The sequence below is a fragment of the Macaca thibetana genome, chromosome 1, assembly GCF_024542745.1.
Source record: "Macaca thibetana thibetana isolate TM-01 chromosome 1, ASM2454274v1, whole genome shotgun sequence".
NCBI lineage: Eukaryota > Metazoa > Chordata > Mammalia > Primates > Cercopithecidae > Macaca > Macaca thibetana.
Window position 1 is genome coordinate 118,736,648 of NC_065578.1, and position 22,768 is coordinate 118,759,415.

At 42.5% G+C, this 22,768-nt stretch overlaps 1 protein-coding gene and 1 pseudogene across 1 annotated transcript; one reads left to right on the plus strand and one right to left on the minus strand.

The window, feature by feature from the left end:
* Positions 1-1,717: 1,717 nt before the first annotated feature.
* On the minus strand, positions 1,718-2,712 carry LOC126931120 (glyceraldehyde-3-phosphate dehydrogenase-like; annotated as a pseudogene).
* A 4,427-nt stretch (positions 2,713-7,139) lies between these two features.
* Positions 7,140-14,906, plus strand: LOC126931154 (3 beta-hydroxysteroid dehydrogenase/Delta 5-->4-isomerase type 1). The gene is made up of 3 exons (XM_050748983.1): positions 7,140-7,364; positions 11,229-11,393; positions 13,679-14,906. The coding sequence occupies exons 1-3, from the start codon at positions 7,220-7,222 to the stop codon at positions 14,488-14,490; spliced, it is 1,122 nt and encodes a 373-aa protein (XP_050604940.1). The 5' UTR covers positions 7,140-7,219; the 3' UTR covers positions 14,491-14,906.
* Positions 14,907-22,768: the final 7,862 nt, after the last annotated feature.

Below are 22,768 nucleotides of genomic sequence, written 5' to 3' on the forward strand. Positions count from 1 at the left end.
TTTTATCAAGAAGAAAGATTTCATGAGTGGGCGCAAGCTTGACACATGGAGGGTTGGGATCTAAGTAGAAGCAGAAGAAAGCCTGAATATAGAAAACCTCTTGTCATTTGACATTCCCGGTTATGAAGTCGCCAAGGTTCCTGAGAATTTGGAAGTTAAAGGTGCCATTTTCAGGCCATCTGCTGTCATTGTGTAATTTGTATTGGGGCCAGGCCATGTTGCAATAAAAAACCAAACACGTAAGCCAAGTTTGGCGAGGTTATGAAGGAGACAGCACAGTGGAGAGGGCATAGGAATGTGGAATGGTTTGGCACCCATGTAGACTGATGAGAAGAAGCCGACGGTGTCTCTTTTTGTTCTAGGTGTCCCCAGACAAAAGACAGAGACCCGGAATACTCTTTCTAAAGAGGATAGTCAAGCTGAGAAAAAACTGGGTGTCCCCAAGATTTCCTCTAGCTTAGTCCCGCTAGTCCTCCAAGGACCGGGATGGTAGACCTGACTTTCCTGGGTACCGTGAGAAAGTCAGGGGAGGGCAAATTTTACCAGTCAGCTGGATTAGTGTCTGATGCTGGATGTTCCAGTTGGAATTGGCAAAGGGCCTCTTAGACTGGAGCCGCACAAGGAAGAGAGAAAGAGGGAGAGAGGAGAGAGGTAGAGAAAGAGAGAGGATGAGGGAAGAGGAAGGGAGAGAGTGAAATACCCACTGCGGGTGGGTGGAGGTGGATTCCCAAGACTGAGGGTGTTGAGAACTCCAGGGAGTAGCCCTGGCCAGAGCCTCTCAGTTCCCTTCAGGTTACTTGTCCTCCTCATGAAAATTGCTCGAAAAGTGAAGTAGGAGAAAAGACGGGGCCAGTGACCAGAGACCCCCAGAATCCAGGAGTTAGCTCAAGATGAGCTGCCATTGCCCACTGTTTCCTGGGTTGCAAGAGAGCCTCTGCCCTCAGCACTTGTCCTGGGTTGTGGCACCAAATGTAAGAATTAAAGGGAAAAGAAACACGAAATGTGGCTTAATAGTCAAAGACAGATTTATTTTAGAGAAATAAACCTGTGGCTTTCAAACTGGGTTCAATGAAGGGATTTTTGTAATGCAAAAGAAATCCCCAAGGAAAGAAAGCGGCTTGTTGGAAATTGACAGTCTACCTCTTTTTTTCCTTAAACATTGGAATTCCAACAGCCCTTGCATTGGCATAAAGCTCTGTTTTCATCTGAAGACTCCACTGGAGAAAGGCCCACTTTCAAGTTCACTTATATAGTTGTTGGAAGATTCAGTTCTTCTAAGGTTATTAGACTGAAAGCCTCAGTTTCCCCTTGACTGTTGGCTGCTCTCAGTTCCTTACTATATTGTCCTCTCCAGCAGGGCAGCTTGCTTCGTCAAAGCCAATGAGAAAGAGCAATTGTAAAAGCAAGCTGAAAGTCACAATCCTTACTAACCTAATCATGAAAGTGACATTCCATCATTGTTATTATATTATACTAGTTAAAAGCAAGGTACTAGGTTCAACCCACCCACAAGGGTACAAATACCAGGAGGTAGAGCTCACTGGAGTCACTTTAGAAGCTGGCTACCATACCATTACTGTCAGCCTCTGGAACTCTTGGTTGAATGGCATCTATTTGACCTCTCCTCTAAGATAATTGGCAGACAGAGTAATAAGTAGGAGATGGAAAAGAGATTTTGCTAAAGCCTCTCTTTTCCTCATACTATCGCTGGGGCTGGTGGTCCAGGGGTCTTATTCCTTGAAAGCCATATGGGCAATGAGTTTCACCACCCTGTTGCCGTAGTCAAATTCATTGCCATACCAGGAAATGTGGAAAAGGTGGAAGAGTGCATGATGCTGTTAAAGTTGGAGGAGACAACCTGGTGCTCAATGTAGCCCAGGATGCCCTTGAGGGAGCCTATCAATGCTGCTTCACCACCTTCTTGAGGTCATCTTATTTGGCAGGTATTTCCCAATGGCAGGTCAGATTCACGACCAACATATTGGTGGTGGGGACACGGAAGGCCATGCCATTGAGCTTCCTGCTCAGCTCAGGGATGACCTTGCCCTCAGGCTTGGCAGTGACAGCAGATGTAGTGATGATGTTCTGGAGAACCCCATATCCATTATGCCAGTTTCCTGAACGAGCCATCCACAGTTTTCTAGGTGGCAGTGATGGCATGGACTATGGTCATGAGTACTCCCATGACACCAAAGTTGTCATGGATGACCTTGGCCAGGAGTGCTAAGCAGTTGGTGGTACAGAATGTATTGCTGATGATCTTGAGGCTGTTGTCATACATCTCATGGTTCACACCCATCACAAACATGGGGGCATCAGTAGATGGGGCAGAGATGATGGCCCTTGTGGCTCACCCCTGAAAGTGAGCCCCAACCTTCTCCATGGCAGTGAAGACAGCAGTGGACTCCACGATGTACTCAGTGCCAGTATTACCATATTTGATTTTGGTGAGATCTAGTTCCAAGAAGATGGTGATGGAATTTCCATTGATGACAAGCTTCCCGTTCTCAGCCTTGGCAGTGCCATGGAATTTGCTGCGGGTAGTACTATACTGGAACAGGCAGGGCATGTAGTTGAGGTCAAGGAGGGGGTCATTGATGGCAACAATATCCACTTTATCAGAGTTCAAAGCAGCCCTTGTGACCAGGAGCCCAAATATGGTCATATCTATTCACTCCAGGCTTCACCTTCACCATGGTGTCTCAGGGATGCAGCTGGTGCTGCATGCGATGTGGCTGTCTGTCAAATAGGAGAAGCAGAAAGTTACAGCATATTATTTAACCCATAATTATCATATTGAGAGATTGTGAACTCTGATGCCAATAGGCGGTGACTCAGATGGGCATCACTTGACGTAGCAGGCTGACATCCCCTGAGAATGTGGACAATTCAGTTGTCTCAGTATCAGTCGTTTAAAAGACCATTCTTTTCCCTCATTGAATTTACTTTTGTCAAAATCAATTGATCATATGATTTTGGCCATTAACTCACACATAAGTAAAACTTCTCTCAAAATTGGTTATAAGCCTAAATTTCAGGGGTAAACCATACACTTCTTTGAAAAAAATGTAAATTAACATGTTCATGACCTTAAATTAAGAAAAAAAAAAACTTTCTCTGCTAAACAAAAAAGTTAAAAAATGAGACATGATCAAAACTAAAAATGTTTGCTCTTTAAAAGACATCAATAAGAAAATGAAAAGACAAGCCACAAAATGAGAAAAAATATCAAATCATTTATTCGACAAAGGACCTGTATCCAGAATATAAAATACAATTACAACTAAAGAACACAAGGATAAATGACCCAATTTTTAAATCAGCAAAATATTTGAACAGTCAATTAACCAAAAAGGTGTAAGAATGGCCAATAAAGCACATGAAAAGGTGGTCAGCATCACCAGTCAGCAGGGAAATGCAAATCAAAACTACGATGTGACACCACTTCTTACCCACTAGAATGCCATAATAAAAGAGAAGGACAATAACAATTGGAGGAAGTGAAAAACAATGATGTGAAAAATTGAACTACTCATGCATTACTGATGGGACATACAGCCACATTGGAAAACAGATTGCCAGTTTCTTAAAACGTTAAAGATACATTTACCATATGACCTAGCACTTTCACTCCTAGCTGTCTACCCCAAAGAAATAAAAACCTATGTCCACACAACACATGAATGTGAATATTCATAGCAGCTTTATCCATAATAGTCCATAAAGTGGAAACACATCAAATATCGATCAACTGATGAATGAATAAACAAATGGGAGCCATACATACAATTTAATAGGGTTTGGCACCTAAAAGGAATAAAGTATTGATATGTGCTACAACATAGATGAACCACAAGAGTACATTAAGCTGGCCAGGTATGGTGGCTCACACCTGTAATCCCAGCACTTTGGGCGGCTGAGGTGGGTGGATCATTTGGGGTCAAGAATTTGAGACCAGCCTGGCCAACATGGTGAAATCCCACCTCTACTAAAAATACAAAAATTAACCAGGCAGGATGGCAGGTGCCTGTAGTCCCAGTTACTCTGGAGGCTGAGGCAGGAGAATCACTTGAACTTAGGAGGTGGAGGCTGAAGTAAGCCAACATCACACTACTGCACTCCAGCCTGGGCAACAGAGCGAGACTCTGCCTCAAAAAATAAAAATAAAAATAAAAAAAAATAAATAAAAGTATATTAAGCTAAGTGAAAGAATAGAAATGCAAAGATCACATATTCTATAATTCCATTTATATAGTGTCCAGAAAAGGCAAATCTGTAAAGTCAGTGAGTCAATTAAAGGTTGCCTTGAGCTGTGAGTAAGAGTAAGGAATGGTGACTGATAAGCATGAGGGATTTCTTAGGAATGATAGAAATGCTGGAAAACAGGATTGTGGTGATGGTCCACACAAGTAGAAAATTTTACTAAAAATAATTGAACTGTCCACTTAAAACAAGCAAATGTGATGTCAATTACACCTCAATAAACCTGTTTAAAAATAAAAGAAAGTTGGTATTATGGTTCCCAATCACTCTTGACCTTTGTTTTATTTTTCCCTTTCTTTAGGGCTTATATTTATTGCTTCCACTCAGAGACTCCAAGAGACATGAGCTGAAATCTACCAGCCTCCAGAACATTCAACAGCTGAAGGAATGTCTGGCCCTACCCTGAAGGCGGTGGGGGGATCTGTAAGGTGCACTCCCAGCATCTGCTACAGCAGGCAGACGTGTGTGATGCACCTGGGTGATTTTAGATGGTGCTCCACAAGTCTCAGCAAGACCCAGGGTCTGTAGATAGTTCTGATAGCTTCAGAGAACAAGCTGCTACATCTTGCAGCACAAAGCCAACCTTTCCTAGGCAAGTGGTTTTGAAGCATTGGTCATCAGGTCCAAAATAGAAGATGAATGTCTACAACATGGGAGGAGGGCAAGACCCAGAGAGGGGCGTCAAACTAAATCATTTGTAGAGTAATTACTTTCAACAACTGCAGAAAATGTTCTTTTCAAGTGCTTACGGCACGTTCACCAACGTAGACCATATGCTGGACCATAAAACAAGTCTCAGTAAATATCCAAGAATCAAAACCATACACAGTGTATGCTCTGGCCACAGTAGTATTTAATTGGAAATCCATAATAATGAGATATCTAGAAAATCCCCAATTTTAGAAAACAAGCAACACGCTTCTGAATAACACTTGGGTCAGAGAAGAAATCACAAGAAAACATTTTAAATATTATTAACTGAATGATGATAACCCAATACATCAAAATGTTGGCTACAGCTAACATAGTGCTTAAAGAGAAATTTACAACTTTTAATGCCTATAGGGGAAATAGGAAAGGAGTAAAGAAAAACAATTTTCTATGCTTTTATTATCAGAATCCTGAAAAACGGGGCTGGGTGCGGTGGCTCACGCCTGTAATCTCAGCACTTTGGGAGGCTGAGGCGAGCAGATCATGAGGTCGGGAGTTTGATACCAGCCTGGTCAACATGGTGAAACCCCATCTCTACTGAAAATACAAAAATTAGCCAGGTGCGGTGGTGGGTGCCTGTAATCCCAGCTACTCAGGAGACTGAGGCAAGAGAATTGCTTGAACCCAGGAGGCAGAGGTTGTAGTGAGCTGAGATGGTGCCACTGCACTTCAGCCTGGGTGACACAGCGAGACTCTGTCTTAAAACAAAACAAACAAAACAAAACAAACAAACAAAAACAGAATCTGAAAAACAAGAGTGAAAAAAAAAACAATATATGTAAGCCAATAATAAAAATAATGAAAATCACGAAATAGAAAAATAAACAATAGAGACAATCAACGGTCAATTTTTCTGTACTCCCTGCACAAAACTTCATTTCAACAAAATTTTATATTTAAATATATATCCAGAACCACAGAGATCTTAGAAGAAAAAATTAGGGAAATATAAAATAAAATGAGAACTGTGGGAATAAAAATCAGAAAGTAGTTGCCTATGAGGTAGACTGGGGGAAGGGCAGGGAATTAACAGGGAACAGGCAGAAAACAACTTTCTGGGGTGAAGGAAATACTCCATATCTTTTTTGGGGTGCTACTTACATGGGCATATATAACTGTCAAGGTCCACTGAACTGAACACTTAAGACCTGGGCATTTTAATGCATGTAAATTATATTTAAATTTTTTTAAGTAGAGAAAAGTGTCTTGGGAAGCTTATGGCAGTGATATTTGGGCAGTTCTGGGCATAGGTTTCAGAAGCATTCACAGCATATTCAGTTCAGGGATTTGCTGAGAATGGTTTTGCAGCCAAAAATATGGGATAAGTTCAAACATCTATGATACGAGTCATTGGGGCATAAACCACAAATCCCCACTCTTGTGGTACAGGCCATATCAAGTGGTTATCACTAGAGAGCTTCCCTTAAATGATGTTCTTCCTCTAGGAACCCAGAGCTCTCCAGGAGAAAATGACAATTGAGGTTTTGGATATATTGGGTAAGAAAGAAAGTCACCTCACATAAAACTCAGTGATTGGAGCTGTCACCATTGCAAATTTCTAAACTTTGCAAGACAGCAGCAACATTTTAAATGATAGTCTGAGAGAGGAAATAAGACAATGGGCTAACATGGATTTCCCTCCAGATGGATTTACTGAACAAGGGCACAATTCAAATTGCACTTGGAGATTTCTCCTGGTCTAGTTTAAGTTCACAAATTGTGGATCCCAGACAGCTAGTATCAACTGACTAGTGTCCTGTGAAGGCTAAACCGAAGACTCTTTGCCACACTGCAGCATTAGGATGGGACTTCTCTTCCTGTTCCTGGAAAGAATTAGAGATATAACCCAAAGGTCACTATTTTTCTGAGATAAGGGATCCTGCAGGAGGAGAGAGCAATAAGTATGTGGCCAGAGATCAAAGTGATAATAGCTGGGCCAGAAGCCACAGTGCATAAAGCTTCAGCCCTGCCACAGGGGATGAGGGGACAAGTACTTCTACTCTTCTGTCCAGCTTTTAACAATCGAATGGTTAGAGCTTTTTCACTTTCTTTCAGCTACTCCTGGCAGTGGTAAGGACACAGAATGTTTGCAAAAAACATGGGGTAGAGGAAAATAAGGCATCTGTGTGAGTGTATAACCATTTGACATCTCTTTTTAGTCCTCTACAGGGTCACCCTAGAATCAGATCTGCTCCCCAGCATCTTCTGTTTCCTGGCGAAGTTTTCCTGCTACTTTGGATTGGCCATGACGGGCTGGAGCTGCCTTGTGACAGGAGCAGGAGGGTTTCTGGGTCAGAGGATCGTCCGCCTCTTGGTGGAGGAGAAGGAGCTGAAGGAGATCAGGGTCTTGGACAAGGCCTTCAGACCAGAGCTGAGGGAGGAATTTTCCAGTAAGTAAACTTGGGTCATGGGTGTGTGGTTCCATCTTAAACCCTGTATGCATGGGGGGGAAGGTGGACCTTGTCTAGCAAGTTATTGAAATTTGAAGCCAAATCTAAGCCAATCTCACATCCAAAGTCATCAAAAAATAAATATTAAATAGTATACAATGGCATAGTATGAAAGATACTGGATGGGATTTCCAGAGACTGGATTCTGGCCCTGACCCAGAACTTGAGAGGCAGCCGCCTCAGCCTCCAGGCCTCTTTTCTTCTCATCTAGAAGATCCCACACTAGTTCTTATTCTTGTCTGCAACTGTTTTATGTTCTGAAGCTTTTGTCTTGGGAATTGCTGTACAACATTCACAAATGACACCATTACACTGGAGACCTCAGCAGTGGGTCATTGTCTCGCTAGACCATGCCAGGCTGTGTTTTGTTTTGTAGCTTCCTTAGTATCTTTAGTGAGGAAAAAATAAAAGGAAGTGGAGGTAAAGATGAGTTTATAAGGGTGTGTGTGTGTGACAGAAAGAGAGGAAAACAATAAGGGGGAGAGAAAGTCAGAGACAGAGACAATAAGAAAGACAGAGAAATAATGAGAAATATATAGTGAGAGAGAGAGCATCAGAGAGAGAGAGTGTGCATGCACAGTGCAAAGCACAGAGCAGAGACAGAGTAAAAAGCGGTATAAGGCCAGATATGCCTCATTTAGATTTCGCATATATGGCTTAAAAAAAAAAATTTACCTCTGTTGCTCATCATCAAAAACAAATTGATTGCAGAATTTGCTGTGGCAACTCCTTTTACAAATGGCCCCATGAGGCAGGTAGAAAAGGGGTCATATTCAACTGGACAATGAACGCATCAAGGTCCAGAACCATAAAGCAACTTGCTAAGGCCATCTGATTGATGTGCGGCAGAGCTCAGACCAGAGCTTTATCCATAGGCTATATCACTTGGTCCCAGAACTGATGCTTAGCAAAGTGGATTTTCAGTCTCTCCCTTTGCCCCTTGGTGTGTCCCAAAATGATTCCCTGTCTTCCTCTCCAACCCAGGGGATTTGGGGGACTGTGTGTCTACATGGGGGCTCTGGCTGCTCAGAGGGTCCTGCCCTGCCCACAGAGAAGCCCCCACTTGACAGCACTCAGGAACCACACCCAGCACTCTACTTTTGATCTTCTCTGACCTCTTGAAATGTTTGATTTCTTCTGCCCTCTGTTTTAATGGTGTCTTTGATAAACAAATATTAACACATTACCAATATTAAATGCTTGTAATCCTTGTGTCTCAGCAATATTTACAATGTAACATCTGAAGCCAGAAAAAAGCAGTGCTCAGCCTAGTGATATTGCTCCCCTAGGGCAAAAATGCAGGGCATATAATAGATAGGTAGGATTCTGTATGAAGATAAAAGCAGAGAATCCTTTCGGTGTTCTTTTTGTGCCAGGCACTTGGCCAAAGGTTTGCCGACTCATTTGCTCCTCATAACAACCCTGTGAGATCGGTGATATTATCCTCCTTTTTTACAGATGAGGAGATAGAAACAGAGAGGTTAATTAACTTGTCGAAGGTCCTACAGTCAGAATATGGCAAATCTGGATTTGAACTCAGACAGACTAGTGCAGCATCTGTGCTCTTAAGCGGTAGTTTGTCTTACAGCTTCTTTGGGCCTTCCTCTAGCTCAGCTTAAACCATAAAAGTGACTCCATTTAGTCTACATAAGACACTTGCCAAGTCTACGGTGCCTTGGAGAAGAAGAGAGCCATGACTTCATCAACAAAGTCCCCTTTCCTAGTCCCTCTAGATCCCTGGGAACTCACTGGGGAAGAGTCCTTTTCTCTCAGCTTTGAACTACTTCCACTTTGACACTCCTTTGAGCCAGTCTGTCTGAAGTGGCAGCAAAGAAGAAGCAGAGGAAGGCAGCAGGAAGGGCAGAGGTGGAAATAGAACCAGAGAACATCCCACTCTCAGGTTGTTACCCACATCGCCACCAGCAGCCTCTTCCCTGACTCCCCCACTCCAGGACCTTCTTGGAGTTGCCTGACAATGGGAAGAGGTTGGGAGTAGACAAAACACGGCAGAGGCATCAGGAGAGCAAGTAGTTCTGCTTGTACCCCAGGAAGGAATTTCTCCAGCTTTGAATTTTTCACTCTGAATTTTGCTCTCACTGGTCTTTGGTCTTTGTTGCCAATTTCAGTTAAACTGGCTAATTCTTTGGAAAAGAATGATTAAACAACAGAAAAGTTGGTATTAAACAGCCAGTCCTGCGCCTGGCGTACAGGGTACAAGCTTGGAGGCAGGGTGGGCATGTTTAAGCCTTCAAAAGAAACGTGACCTTAGATCTGTCCCTTAAACCTCTCTGAGACTCAGTTTCCTCACTGATAAAGTGGGACTCAGAATACGTAACTCATGAGATAGCGGTAAAAAGAAATAAACCTCCTGTAAGTTGCATACAGATTATAAAGCACAAATGAGTGTAGAGTATTTATCTGAGCTCCATGTAAAATGGTGTTCATTTTAGGAGCTAATTCCAGATGATAACCTTACTGGCAGCATCACTTCCTGTGGATTTCAGAGGAACCTGAAGACAATGATGTTGTAACCACTGCCTCTGGCTAGACAGCTGCGATGTTAGTTCATTGGTGGTTAACTCATTTTCAGCATGGCTACCTGCTTTTGATGATACCTGATAAGAGTTTTTCAGAGAATTTCATCATTGAAGCCCACCCACAATTCCTGAGTAATGGCTCCACTCTCCTCCCAGTTGCCCAAGCAGGAAACTGTAGGTGTTATTTTATATTATCCTTTTCCTCTCAGCCCAGCTCCAATAGGTACCAGGACCTTCAAGGTAAGGTCTGAAATTCAAACCTGGTGTTTCTCTCCCCTCCTCTGCTTCCACTGCTTCCAGTCCTCACCTAAACTTTGGCACCGACATTCTGATTAATCTCTTGATCACCTGGCTTTCTCATATGCCCTATACCAGTCCATTTTATATCCTCAAGCCAAGATTAACTTCCTACACCACAATCCTGCTTCTGTTTCTTTTTCTTGTTTGTGTTTTTGTTTGTTGGTTGGTTGGTTTGGGGTTTTTTCTTTTTTCTTTTTCTTTTTCTTTTTCTTTTTCTTTTTTTTTTTGAGACAAGGTCTTGCTCTACCACCCAGGCTAGAGTGCAGACCTGTGATCGCGGCTCACTGCCAGAAGCCAGAGACCCCAGCCTCCATTTATCCTCCCACCTCAGCCTGCAGAGTAGCTGGGACTGCAGGCACACGCCACCATGCCCAGTTATTTCATGTATTTTAATAGAGATGGGGTTTCCTCCTGTTGTCCAGGCTGGTCTCAACCTCCTGCACTCCAGTGATCCATCCATCACAGCCTCCCAAACTGTTGGGATAACAGGCATGAGCCATGGGGCTTGGCCTTTTTGTTATCTTATTCCAAATATAAATACGGGGTTTTCTTTAACGTGGTGCTGGTGTCCCAAAATTATGATTCCATACATGATTTCTCATTACTTACAGAATTAACTTCAAATTTTCCCTCATACTCTCTACGATCACCCTACTCTCCTTAGAAAATTTGATGAGCTTCCCATGACTCTAGAATGCTTATATTCCAGGCATACCTGACAGCTCACTGCTCAGATTACTTTTCTAAAATGAGATGGGCAAGAAACAGATGTTTGCTCTTTCCAAATAAATTTATACATATGCTGATTTCTGTGCCTTTTTTACTTGTTCCTTCCAAAGAATGTACACCCTCCTCTTTAACACCCTGCTCTAACCATTCTTGAACACCTGTGTAACATCACCTTTATCAGAAAACTTCTCAGCCAGATACAGAAATCATTCCAATGACCTGACCCGTGTTCACACAGAGCTCCAGAACAAGACCAAGCTGACAGTGCTGGAAGGAGACATTCTGGATGAGCCATTCCTGAAGAGAGCCTGCCAGGACATCTCGGTTGTCATCCACACCGCCTGTATCATTGATGTCTTTGGTGTCACTCACAGAGAGTCCGTCATGAACGTCAATGTGAAAGGTACGGTAGGCTGGGGAGGAGATGAAGCAAGGTGGGGAATTAAGGATCACAAAGAAGGGCAGGAAGGGAAGAGAAGTTCCCTCCACTGAATACCTGCTGTGCTCTGGGCCAAGTGCCTTTGTTGATCACTACCAACTAGGGAGTTTAAGGCTGCTAACTTTAGTTTTTTAGATGATAAAACTAGGACTGAGAGATGGCAAGTAACTTGTCCAAGGTCTCCCAGGCAAGTAAGCAGGTAGGAGAGCTAGACTTTAAACTCACCCCTATGTGACTCCAAAGGCTGTGGAAGCTCTTTCTACTGTGGTTCCAATCAAAAGTCAACTAATCTCTGACTTCAGACTCTCGATATTCAGCCACCCCTTGCCTCCTGGGCCAGAATCAGACCTTGGAGGTGCAACTGTAGTCACCATTTTGAACCTTGTGTGTAGGCTGATGAGAACATTCAGAGCCCTCCTGCCCACTTCAAAAAAGAAGTCCTCTCAAGAGAACTAGCAAAGCTGGTTCAGAGGTCTGTCAGGACAGAATTATCCGGCACATGCCTTCCCACAAAATTTTTTAACAATAAGATTTTTCCAGTATCAAGAATACAATCTCTTCAGCTCACCACAGGGCCCACTATTCCAGAGCCATTTCCAGCCAGGTGCCCAAAGTGCACCCTCATTTAATCCTCATCCCTTAAATGCTTGGGGTTTCCTTTCAAAGTATGGCTTTCCAACTACCTTAAATTCAGACACATTTCCTTAAGGAATCTTCTCATAAAGTCTCACCCTCTGATCTCCAGAGTCCAGCCTCTTCAGCACCATAGCACCCCAAACTCCAATCTGGCCCTCCATATTCAGTGTACTCTGACTCTTTTTCCAAAGCAACCAATTGCTTTTGGGTCTCCAGCACTGAAAGAAAGAAAGAAAGAAAGAAAGAAAGAAAGAAAGAAAGAAAGAAAGAAAGAAAGAAAGAAAGAAAGAAAGAAAGAAAGAAAGAAAGAAAGAAAGAAAGAAAGAAAGAAAGAAAGAAAGAGAGAAAGAAAGAAAAAAACAACTTCCAGTTTCTACTTACCCATACCTCTAGGTACCCCTACTGTGCAAGGAGGGTGCTAAGAGTAACCAGTTTTTTATTTTAATTACTACCCTTAACAGCTCCCAAAAGGAAGGGATATGAAATGACAGGGGAAGTGTTAGAGGCATCTGTTTGCTAGAACCATTACCACTCCCAGGCTTAGAAAATACTTCAAAATGTTGGTCATTTCCCCCTTGAAAGTAAACTAACTGCAAATTTTCTCTGCCACAAGATTAATTTTTGAAAACATGAGGCTGTCTCTTCAGAAACTCAAATTGCACGGAGACATTAAAATGGCTAAGAATACAAAAATTTGTAAATAAAAATGATCCTTTGCCTGGGAAATCCCTTCCTTCTTCAAGGGAAGGCACTATGGATACCTCCATGAGCTTTGCTTCTACACAACTCAGGAGAGGTTGCAAGCTCCTCCCAGTGCAGGTGTTACCAGCAGAGGGCACACTCCTCTCCCCAGTCCTCCACCAGGCTCCACAGGAAACACCAGGGCAGGTTTTAAAAGGAAGGTTTATCACCTCCACTTTACCTAACTGGGTGAACAGAGTCACAGCCAGAATTGGGAAGCAGCTTTCCTAGGGAACACACAATCAGGAAAAGAGTGTGGGTTTCCAGCAGCTCCCCACAACCCACTGTTTGCTCAATGACTCCAGGATGGTCCTTGTGACAAAGTTTTATTAGAGCCCAGCGACATGAGAAAAGTACCAGCAATTTCATATATATTGAAGAGTTTATATTGCCCATATACAATGGTGTACGTGTGTGTGTGTGATGTGAATTCTTCAACTGCCCATTTTTGCCTAAGGACTGGAACTGTCCATATTTGCAGAGTATAGCCTCCCGATTTTTCAGATTTCAAACGATCTGACTTCAATGCTACTGATTACAAATTATAATTTTTCAATACCTTTACTTGGCAAAATAAAAAGTGATAACCCTAGGTCCCTTTGCAAAGTTAAAGTACACACACACACGTCCATGAAACCCAAAAGTCTAGAAATTCTTACCTCCAGAACCCACATGTCAGTTCCTCTTCATTTCGATGTTTTTCCTATGGCTGTAGTATGACCCGATCTCAGTCAGAGACACAGAAGAATGTGCCCTCAGTCTGTTACAACCATTATATTTGGCAGTAGGGAGTGGGGCACGTGGATCTGTGCTTGTGGTTGGACCCTCTTAGGGATATATACTGACACTGACAGTATGCTCTTCGTGGGCAGGTACCCAGCTCCTGTTAGAGGCCTGTGTCCAAGCTAGTGTGCCAGTCTTCATCTACACCAGTAGCATAGAGGTAGCCGGACCCAACTCGTACAAGGAAATCATCCAGAACGGCCACGAAGAAGAGGCTCTGGAAAACACATGGTCTGCTCCATACCCATACAGCAAAAAGCTTGCTGAGAAGGCTGTGCTGGCAGCTGATGGGTGGACTCTGAAAGACGGTGGCACCTTGTACACTTGTGCCTTAAGACCCACGTATATCTATGGGGAAGGAAGCCAATTCCTTTCTGCTGGTATAAATGAGGCACTGAACAACAATGGGATCCTGTCAAGTGTTGGCAAGTTCTCCACTGTTAACCCAGTCTATGTTGGCAACGTGGCCTGGGCCCACATTCTGGCCTTGAGGGCCCTGCGGAACCCCAAGAAGGCCCCAAGTGTCCGAGGACAGTTTTACTACATCTCAGATGACACGCCTCACCAAAGTTATGATAACCTTAGTTATACCCTGAGCAAAGAGTTCGGCCTCCGCCTTGATTCCAGATGGAGCCTTCCTTTAGCCCTGATGTACTGGATTGGTTTCCTGCTGGAAATAGTGAGCTTCCTTCTCAGGCCAATTTACACCTATCGACCACCCTTTAACCGCCACATGGTGACATTGTCAAATAGCGTGTTCACCTTCTCTTACAAGAAGGCTCAGCGAGATCTGGCATATGAGCCACTCTACAGCTGGGAGGAAGCCAAGCAGAAAACCGTGGAGTGGGTTGGTTCCCTTGTGGACCGGCACAAGGAGACCCTGAAGTCCAAGACTCAGTGATTTAAGGATGACAGAGATGTGCATGTGGATGTTGTTAGGAGATGTCATCAAGCTCCACCCTCCCGGCTTCATACAGAAGGTGACAAGGGCACAAGCCCAGGTCCTGCCTCCTCCCTTTCACCCAATGGCCAACTTATTGTCTTCCTCATGTCATCAAAACCTGTGGAGTCACTCGCCCAACAGGAAACTTTCTGTCTTAATCATATACCAGAGGAAAGACCATGTGATTTGCTGTTACCAAATCTCAGTAGCTGATTCTGAACAATTTGGGATCTCTTTTAACTTGACTGTCTCTTTTGACTACCGTAGCTCCATTTCCCCTCTTAAATGAGAAATGATTTCCTTTCTTTTTAATCTTCCATTTCTTCACATAGTGTGACAAAAAGATCAATAAATGTCTGAATGTTTAACATGGAGGGAGGTGTGAGTTATGTTAATACATACTTTCCTCCTTTCTCCTTCTGTTTTAAGGTGTTGCCATCTCCAATTTAGAAGAGTAGAATAAAACCTGGGCTGGGGAGAGGGCAGAGTAGTAGGAGGGCCAGAAAGGGCGGATGAAGACTGAATAAGCTCTACTAACTTTCAGGCATGTACCACATGACCTACATATGACATATATTATCTCATTTAATACTCATCAGAAACCTATCTGGTGAGGGTGACTAACCCCATTTTACCGCTGAGGAAACTTGTTCACAGTCACACTCTGATTAGCGGCTGTAACTGCTACCAGGGAGTTGGCCTTGAAAGTACTTATCTTTCCACGGAATCACGCAGCCTGAACTGGTCTTGTCAGTGGTACAGCAGAGCACTGGAGCATGGGGTACTGATACTTGGAAGAGACCCATCTCCCTTGGGTTACCTCCTTCTTGCCCAATCCCATGCAGGGGACTCTCTGGAACCCAGGAGAATCCCTGGGGAGCATCTGGAAGGGTTTGAATGTCTTACCAAAAGGCCCTGAGCAGGGGTGAGTGAAGCAAAAATGCCTCCAGCCTCCACCTTCAGTGCCAATTTCCTTGAAGGTCTCTAGAACACACCTGGCTATATGTGTGTTAGTCATTCTGATCATACATAACCCTGCATTTCACCCTTTCAAATCACACAGTGAAGCCATACCATGTGTTCCTGGTTAAGTAAAGGGAACAATTTAAAAATTCCCCCAAAATGTGCTTTCTATTCAGCCCAAGAAGTAGAAGTCTACTGTCCCACATCCCCAGATTTAACTGCCTCTCTCTTCTTTCTCCTTCTGTCTTGAGATCACATCCTTTCCTCCTTTATTCTTTCATCTCCTTAGCCTCTTTCCTTCCCTCCAAATCCCCTTAAATCATTGACTCTCTCATTCTTCTCAATTTCCCTGAGGAGAGGAGACCAGTCAAGACAAGCTTAGGGACTTCAATGATGACATAGTCATTAACCAACCAAAGGAGCAACAGTCAAAAAAACAAAAACAAAAACAAAAACAAAACCACTGTCAGGGCATCAGTGACAGAGCTGAACTGAAGCGGGTGAGGAGGTTGCTGTGGGTCCAGAGTGTGGGGAGAGGAAATTTGTCTCCCTCTGGACCTGGGTGTATCACAGTCATGATGAGAGTCATATCCAACTTCAAGATGCCTTCTTTCTCACACACGAAATTTACAGAATATTAATCAGTTGAATTTGATTACTGCAAAGAGATAGTTTCAGTACTCATTCTGAAGGGAAAAGGTAAACACATTCTGGTCCAGAAGAACAGGTTTCCACCACCATTAACATGTCAAGAGTCAGATAATCAGCACCAGCATCGGGGGGAGTGGCCCCAGGCAGTAGGGTAACATGGAAAATGGAACACCCATCCTTCCCCAGTGCTGCACAAAATGCAAGAACCAGCATCTGTCCAGCTCTTGAAACGTATGCACACTGTCTATATGTTAATGCAAAATAGCAGTGGAAGGAAAGGAGGGTGGTGGAATTTTGGAAAAGGGCCCTTTTGGGTCCCTTTTCTCCACCTGGGTGGCTCTGCAAGGTAGCTGGCAAAGGAATGGATGAAAGCACCAGCCAGCACAGCCTGAGCTTTTGCTGAATGTACCATCTTGCCCTAGCATAACATGGGAAACCTTGATATGAAGACATTTCCCCTGTCCACCTCCCACCCCCTGCAGCCCCCAGCCCAAAATTCCTAAAGTCATACTTACAGTTGGCAAAATAATTCACCACAAGCAGGTTGGGCAGGCAGGGAACAAAATCAGCCTTCACCTTCACCCTTAAATGGTGTTGAAATGTGTAAGCATTTCTATCTCTCTCATGCCTGTCTCCCTAGCACTGAGCACTATGCCCAGCACTTGCCCACTCAGCTGAGGGGTGAACTTCCCAGGAGCTCTGCTCCTACTGAGACATAGCCTTGGTTCCCGGGGAAGGCCAGCCATTCACAGATGGTATCAGAACACCCAGGCAGAACCACTCCCTACTTCAGCTATAGTAGGTCCAGAAAGGCATCTCAGTGGACTGTCTTCAGTGAATAAAAAGAATGCATGGAACTACTTTCAATGAATCCCTGGTCTCCAGGAACTGAACTCTGTCAATCCTTTTACTTGTGTTGAACGTTCTTGAAATAGATGTATGGGAATGCCAGCTTGAACGCAGCATGTACAATGATACCTTTTTCAAACTTCTTAAACAGAGGGAAACATGGGATATGGAACAACTTGCTGCCCACCTCATTGACTTCCAAAGCTGAGCACTCCCAGCTCCGGAATGAGGCAGGGCACCAGTTGGGTATAGAGGGCACTGAGAACTGTGGCCTGGATCTCAGGGGAGCAGATGGAAATTGAAATCCATTGGAATGTGCTTTGGGTTAGTAGAGGTGACCTTGACAACACAGTCTGGCAGCAGAAAACTGCAATCTGCGTGGCACTTGAGATTGTGACAGGGAGACAGGGGAACAAGCATTAACAGCAAAGTTAGAGATAGCTGGGCACTAAGGCTCATGTCTATAATCCCAGAATTCTGGAAGGCCAAGGCAGAAGGATCACTTGACCCTAGGATTTCAAGATCACCCTGGGCAACATAGAGGAGACTCCATCTTTACAAAATTAAAAATGTGTTAAAAGCCAGTTAGGGCTCGGTGGTGTGCACCTGTGGTCCCAGCCACTCCCAAGGCTGAGGTAATAGAATCACTTGGCCTGGGAAGTTGAGGATCAAGCCACTGCACTCCAGTACTCTGGGTGACAGAGAAAGACCCTGTCAGAAAATAAGAAAACAATAAAGAAGAAAAAATGGTTAGAGGAAAAAAAGAATGTCTGAATGAATAATGTCAGCACTGGATTCCCCATGATCTTTTGCTACTTGCCACACTCTGTTCTCCATACAGAGAGATGTTTTTAAGTAAATTCAAATCCTATGTCCCACCTATATAAAACCTTTCTGGGGCTTCCCATTCCATTTACTATAGACTCTAAACTGATCTCCAGCTCTCCCGGACACTGCATGATCTGCTCATCCTTCCAACTCGTGTCCTCATCACTCTCCCTTTTACTCATGATGCCTCAGCCAGATTGGCCTTCCTTCTATTCCATAAACAAGCAAATCTTTCTTGCTTTTGGATCTTCACATTTATTATTCCCTTACATAAAATGGTGTTCCTCATCTTCTCATGGTTGGCTCTCTGTTGACATGTGGATCTCAGCTGAACTGTCACGGCCCTGATGAAGTGAGACGTCCCTGTCCATCCTCTCCCGAATAGGCTCTGCTTCACTCATCACATCACACTGTTTCTCCCCTCCTGGCTGTTACCACAGCCTACAGCTAACTTACCTGTTGTCTGTTTTATTGTTTATCTGTACCTGCATAGAGACCTTAGACAGTCTTGCTCCCTGCTACATTCCCAAGAACCTAGAACCATGCCCAATGTCATAGAAAGTCCCATAAATATTTATTAAATAAATTAATCCACGAAGGCAAAGCTGGATCAAATACATCAGCACATCTGGAGAATTATAGCAGTCAGAGGAGGAAAACAGTGAGTTAGGATGGAACGCAGCAGAATGGGTCACTACCTAAGCCAACAGACATGAAAAGTCTTCTATCATTCCTCGATTGGACACTTTCCTGCATGAACCCATGCCATAGTGCAGGTCCACTTTTGCCCAGATTAACCCACAGAGCCAAGAGTTGGGTCAAGGAAACATTCGCATGGAAAACACCAAAAGAGAAAGCAGTCCCACGAGGAGTTGCTCTGGTAGTAACTTTTAAGGCCTATTTGTTTAACCCAAATATATGTATAGGACATATACCACCCACATATTTGTACAGGAAAAATAAACTACCATTGTACAGCTCTGCTTTCACATGACTGCGATTCAGAACACAGAATTCAGGAAAGTGAACATCAAACTTTCAAATCAGCAGTCACTTAAAAAATTGTTCTTCATAAAGTGTCTGATTCAAAGCAGCTCCTTTGATTCCTCTCAGAACAAAAGATCTTAAAAGAGCAGATCAGTAATGACTGAAACAGCCAGTGGATTATAATTTTTTTCACATCCTTTCTATGGCTAGGAGATAACTATGGAACGTTGCACTCTGGACAGAAGAGCAACACTTATAAAATATTCCCCAACAAAAATCATACTCTCTATCTATTTTTTATGTTATTTTATTTTTTTATTATACTTGAAGTTATGGAATACATGTGCAGAATGTGCAGGTTTGTTACACAGGTAAGTATACACGTGCCGTCGTGGTTTGCTGCGCCCATCAACCTGTCATCTACATTAGGTATTTCTCCTAATGCTATCCCTCCCCTTGCCCCCATCCCCCAATAGGCCCTGGTGTGTGATGTTCCCCTCCCCGGGTCCATGTGTTCTCCTTGTTCAACTCCCACTTATAAGTGAGAACATGCTGTGCTTGGTTTTCTGTTTCTGTGTTAGTTTGCTGAGAATGATGGTTTTCAGCTTCATCCATGTCCCTGCAAAGTACATAAACTCATTCTTTTTTATGGCTGCATAGTATTCCATGGTATATATGTGCCACATTTTCTTTATTCAAGCTATCACTGATGGGCATTTGGGTTGGTTCCAAGTCTTTGCTGTTGTAAATAGTGCTGCAGTAAACATACATATGCATGGGTCTTTATAGTAGAATGATTTATAATCCTTTGGGTATATACCCAGTAATGGGCTTGCTGCATCAAATGGTATTTCTTGTTCTAGATCCTTGAGGAATCGCCACACTGTCTTCCACAATGGTTGAACTGGTTTACAGTCCCACCAACAGTGTAAAAGGGTTCCTATTTCTCCACATCCTCTCCAGCATCTGCTGTTTCCTGACTTTTTAATGATCACCATTCTAGCTGGAATGAGATGGTGTTGCATTGTGATTTTGATTTGCATTTCTCTAATGACCAGCAATGATCAGCATTTTTTTTCTTATGTTTATTGGCCATATAAATATCTTCTTTTGAGAAGTATCTGTTCATCTCCTTTGCCCACTGTTTGATGGGGTCATTTATTTTTTTCTTGTAAATTTTCTTAAGTTTCTTGTAGATTCTGGATATTAGCTCTTTGTCAGATGGATAGACTGCAAAAATTTTATTCCATTCTATAGGTTGCCTGTTCACTCTGATGCTAGTTTCTTTTGCTGTGCAGAAACTCTTTAGTTTAATTAGATCCCATTTATCAATTTTGGCTTTTGTCACAGTTGCTTTTGGTGTTGTAGTCATGACATCTTTGCCCATGCCTATGTCCTGATTAGTACTGCCTAGGTTTTCTTCTAGGGTTTTTATTGTTTTAGGTCTTACATTTAAGTCTTTAATCCATCTTGAGTTAATTTTTGTATGAGGTATAAGGAAGGTGTCCAGTTTCAGTTTTCTGTATATGATTGACCTGTTTTCCCAACACCATTTATTAAATAGGGAATCCTTTCCCCGCTGCTTGTTTTTGTCAGGTTTGTCAAAGATCAGATGGGTGTAGACGTATGCTGTTATTTCTGAGGCCTCTGTTGTGTTCCACTGGTCTATATACCTCTTTTGGTACCAGTAGCATGCTGTTTTGGTTACTGTAGCCTTGCAGTATAGTTTGAAGTCAGATAGTGTGATGCCCCCAGCTTTGTTCTTTTTGCTTAGGATTGTCTTTGCTATATGGGTTCTTTGTTGGTTCCATATAAAATTTAAAGTAGTTTTTTATAATTCTTTGAAGAAAGTCAATGGTAGCCTGATGGGAATAGCATTGAATCTATAAATTACTTTGGGTAGTATCACCATTTTCACGATATTGATTCTTTCTATCCATGAGCATAGAATGTTTTTCCATTTGTTTGTGCCCTCTCATTTCTTTAAGCAGTGGGTTGTAGTTCTCCTTGAACAGGTCCTTCACATCCCTTGTAAGTTGTATTCTTAGATATTTTATTCTCTTTATAGCAATTGTGAATGGGAGTTCACTCATGATTTGGCTCTCTGCTTGCCTATTATTAATGTGTAGAAATGCTCATAATTTTGCACATCGATTTTGTATCCTGACACTTTGCTGAAGTTGCTTATCAGCTTAAGGAGTTTTTGGACTGAGATGATGGGGTTTTCTACATATACAATTATGTCACAAACAGAGAGAATTTGACTTCCTCTCTTCCAATTTGAATGCCCTTTATTCCTTTCTCTTGCCTGCTTGCCCTAGCCAGAACTTCCAATACTGTGTTGAATGTGAGTGGTAAGAGAAGGCATCCTCATCTTTTGCCAGTTTTCAAAGGGAATACTTCCAGCTTCTTTCCGTTCAGTATGATATTGGCTGTGGGTTTGTCATAAATTTCTCCTATTATTTTGAGATGTGTTCCATCAATACCTAGTTTATTAAGTGTTTTTAACATGAAGGGATGTTGAATTTTATCGAAGGCCTTTTCTGTATCTATTGAGATAATCATGTGTTTTTGTCATTGGTTCTGTCTATGCGATGAATTACATTTATTGATTTGTGTATGATGAACCACCCTTGCATCCCAGGGATGAAGCCAACTTGATCATGGTGCATAAGCTTTTGGATGTGCTGCTGGATTCGGTTTGCCAGTATTTTATCGATGATTTTCGCATTGATGTTCATCAGGGATTTTGGCCTGAAATTTTCTTTTTTATTGTTGTATCTCTGCCAGGTTTTCATATCAGGATGATGCTGGCCTCAGAAAACTAGTTACGGAGAAGCCCCTCTTTTTCTGTTGTTTGAAATAGTTTCAAAAGGAATGGTACCAGCTCCTCTTTGTACCTCCAGTAGAATTTGGCTGTCAATCTGTCAGGTCCTGGGCTTTTTTTGGTTAGTAGGCTATTAATTACTGCCTCACATTCAAAACTTGTTATTGGCTTATTCAGGAATCGGAATTTTTCCTGGTTTAGTCTTGGGAGGGTGAATGTGTCCAGGAATTTATCCATTTCTTCTAGATTTTCTAGTTTATTTGCACAGAGGTGTTTAGAGTATTCTCTGATGGTAGTTTGTATTCCTGTGGTATCAGTGGTGATATCCCCGTTATCATTTTTTTATTGTGTCTATTTGATTCTTATCTCTTTTCTTCATTTGTCTGGCTAGAAGTCTATCTATTTTGTTAATCTTTTCAAAAAACAAGTTCCTGGGTTTATTTATTTTTTGAAGGGCATTTCATGTCTCTATATCCTTCAGTTCTGTTCTGATCTTAGTTATTTCTTGTCTTCTGTCAGCTTTCGAATTTGTTTACTTTTGCTTCTCTAGTTCTTTTAATTGTGATATTAGGGTGCTGACTTTATATCTTTCCAGCTTTCTCATGTGGGCATTTAGTGTTATAAATTTCCCTCTAAACACTGCTTTAACTGTGTCCCAGAGTGTCTAGTATGCTGTGTCTTTGTTCTTATTGGTTTCTAAAAACTTATCTATTTCTGTCTTGATTTTGTTATTTACCCAGTAGTCATTCAGGAGCAGGTTGTTCAGTTTCCATGTAGTTGTGCGGTTTTGAGTGAGTTTCTTAATCCTGAGTTCTAATTTGATTGCAGTGTGGTCTGAGAGACTGTTTGTTATGATTTCAGTTCTTTTGCATCTGCTGAGGAGTGTTTTGGTTCCAATTATGTGGTCAGTTTTAGAATAAGTGCTATGTGGTGCTGAGAAGAATGTATATTCTGTTAAGAGTGGAGATTTCTGTAGATGTCTATCAGGTCCATTTGGTCCAGAGCTGAGTTCAAGTCTTGAATATCGTTATTAATTTTCTGTCTTGTTGATCTTGCTGATATTGACAGTGGGGTGTTAACATCTCCCACTATTATTCCGTGGGAGTCTAAATCTCTTTGTAGGCCTCTAAG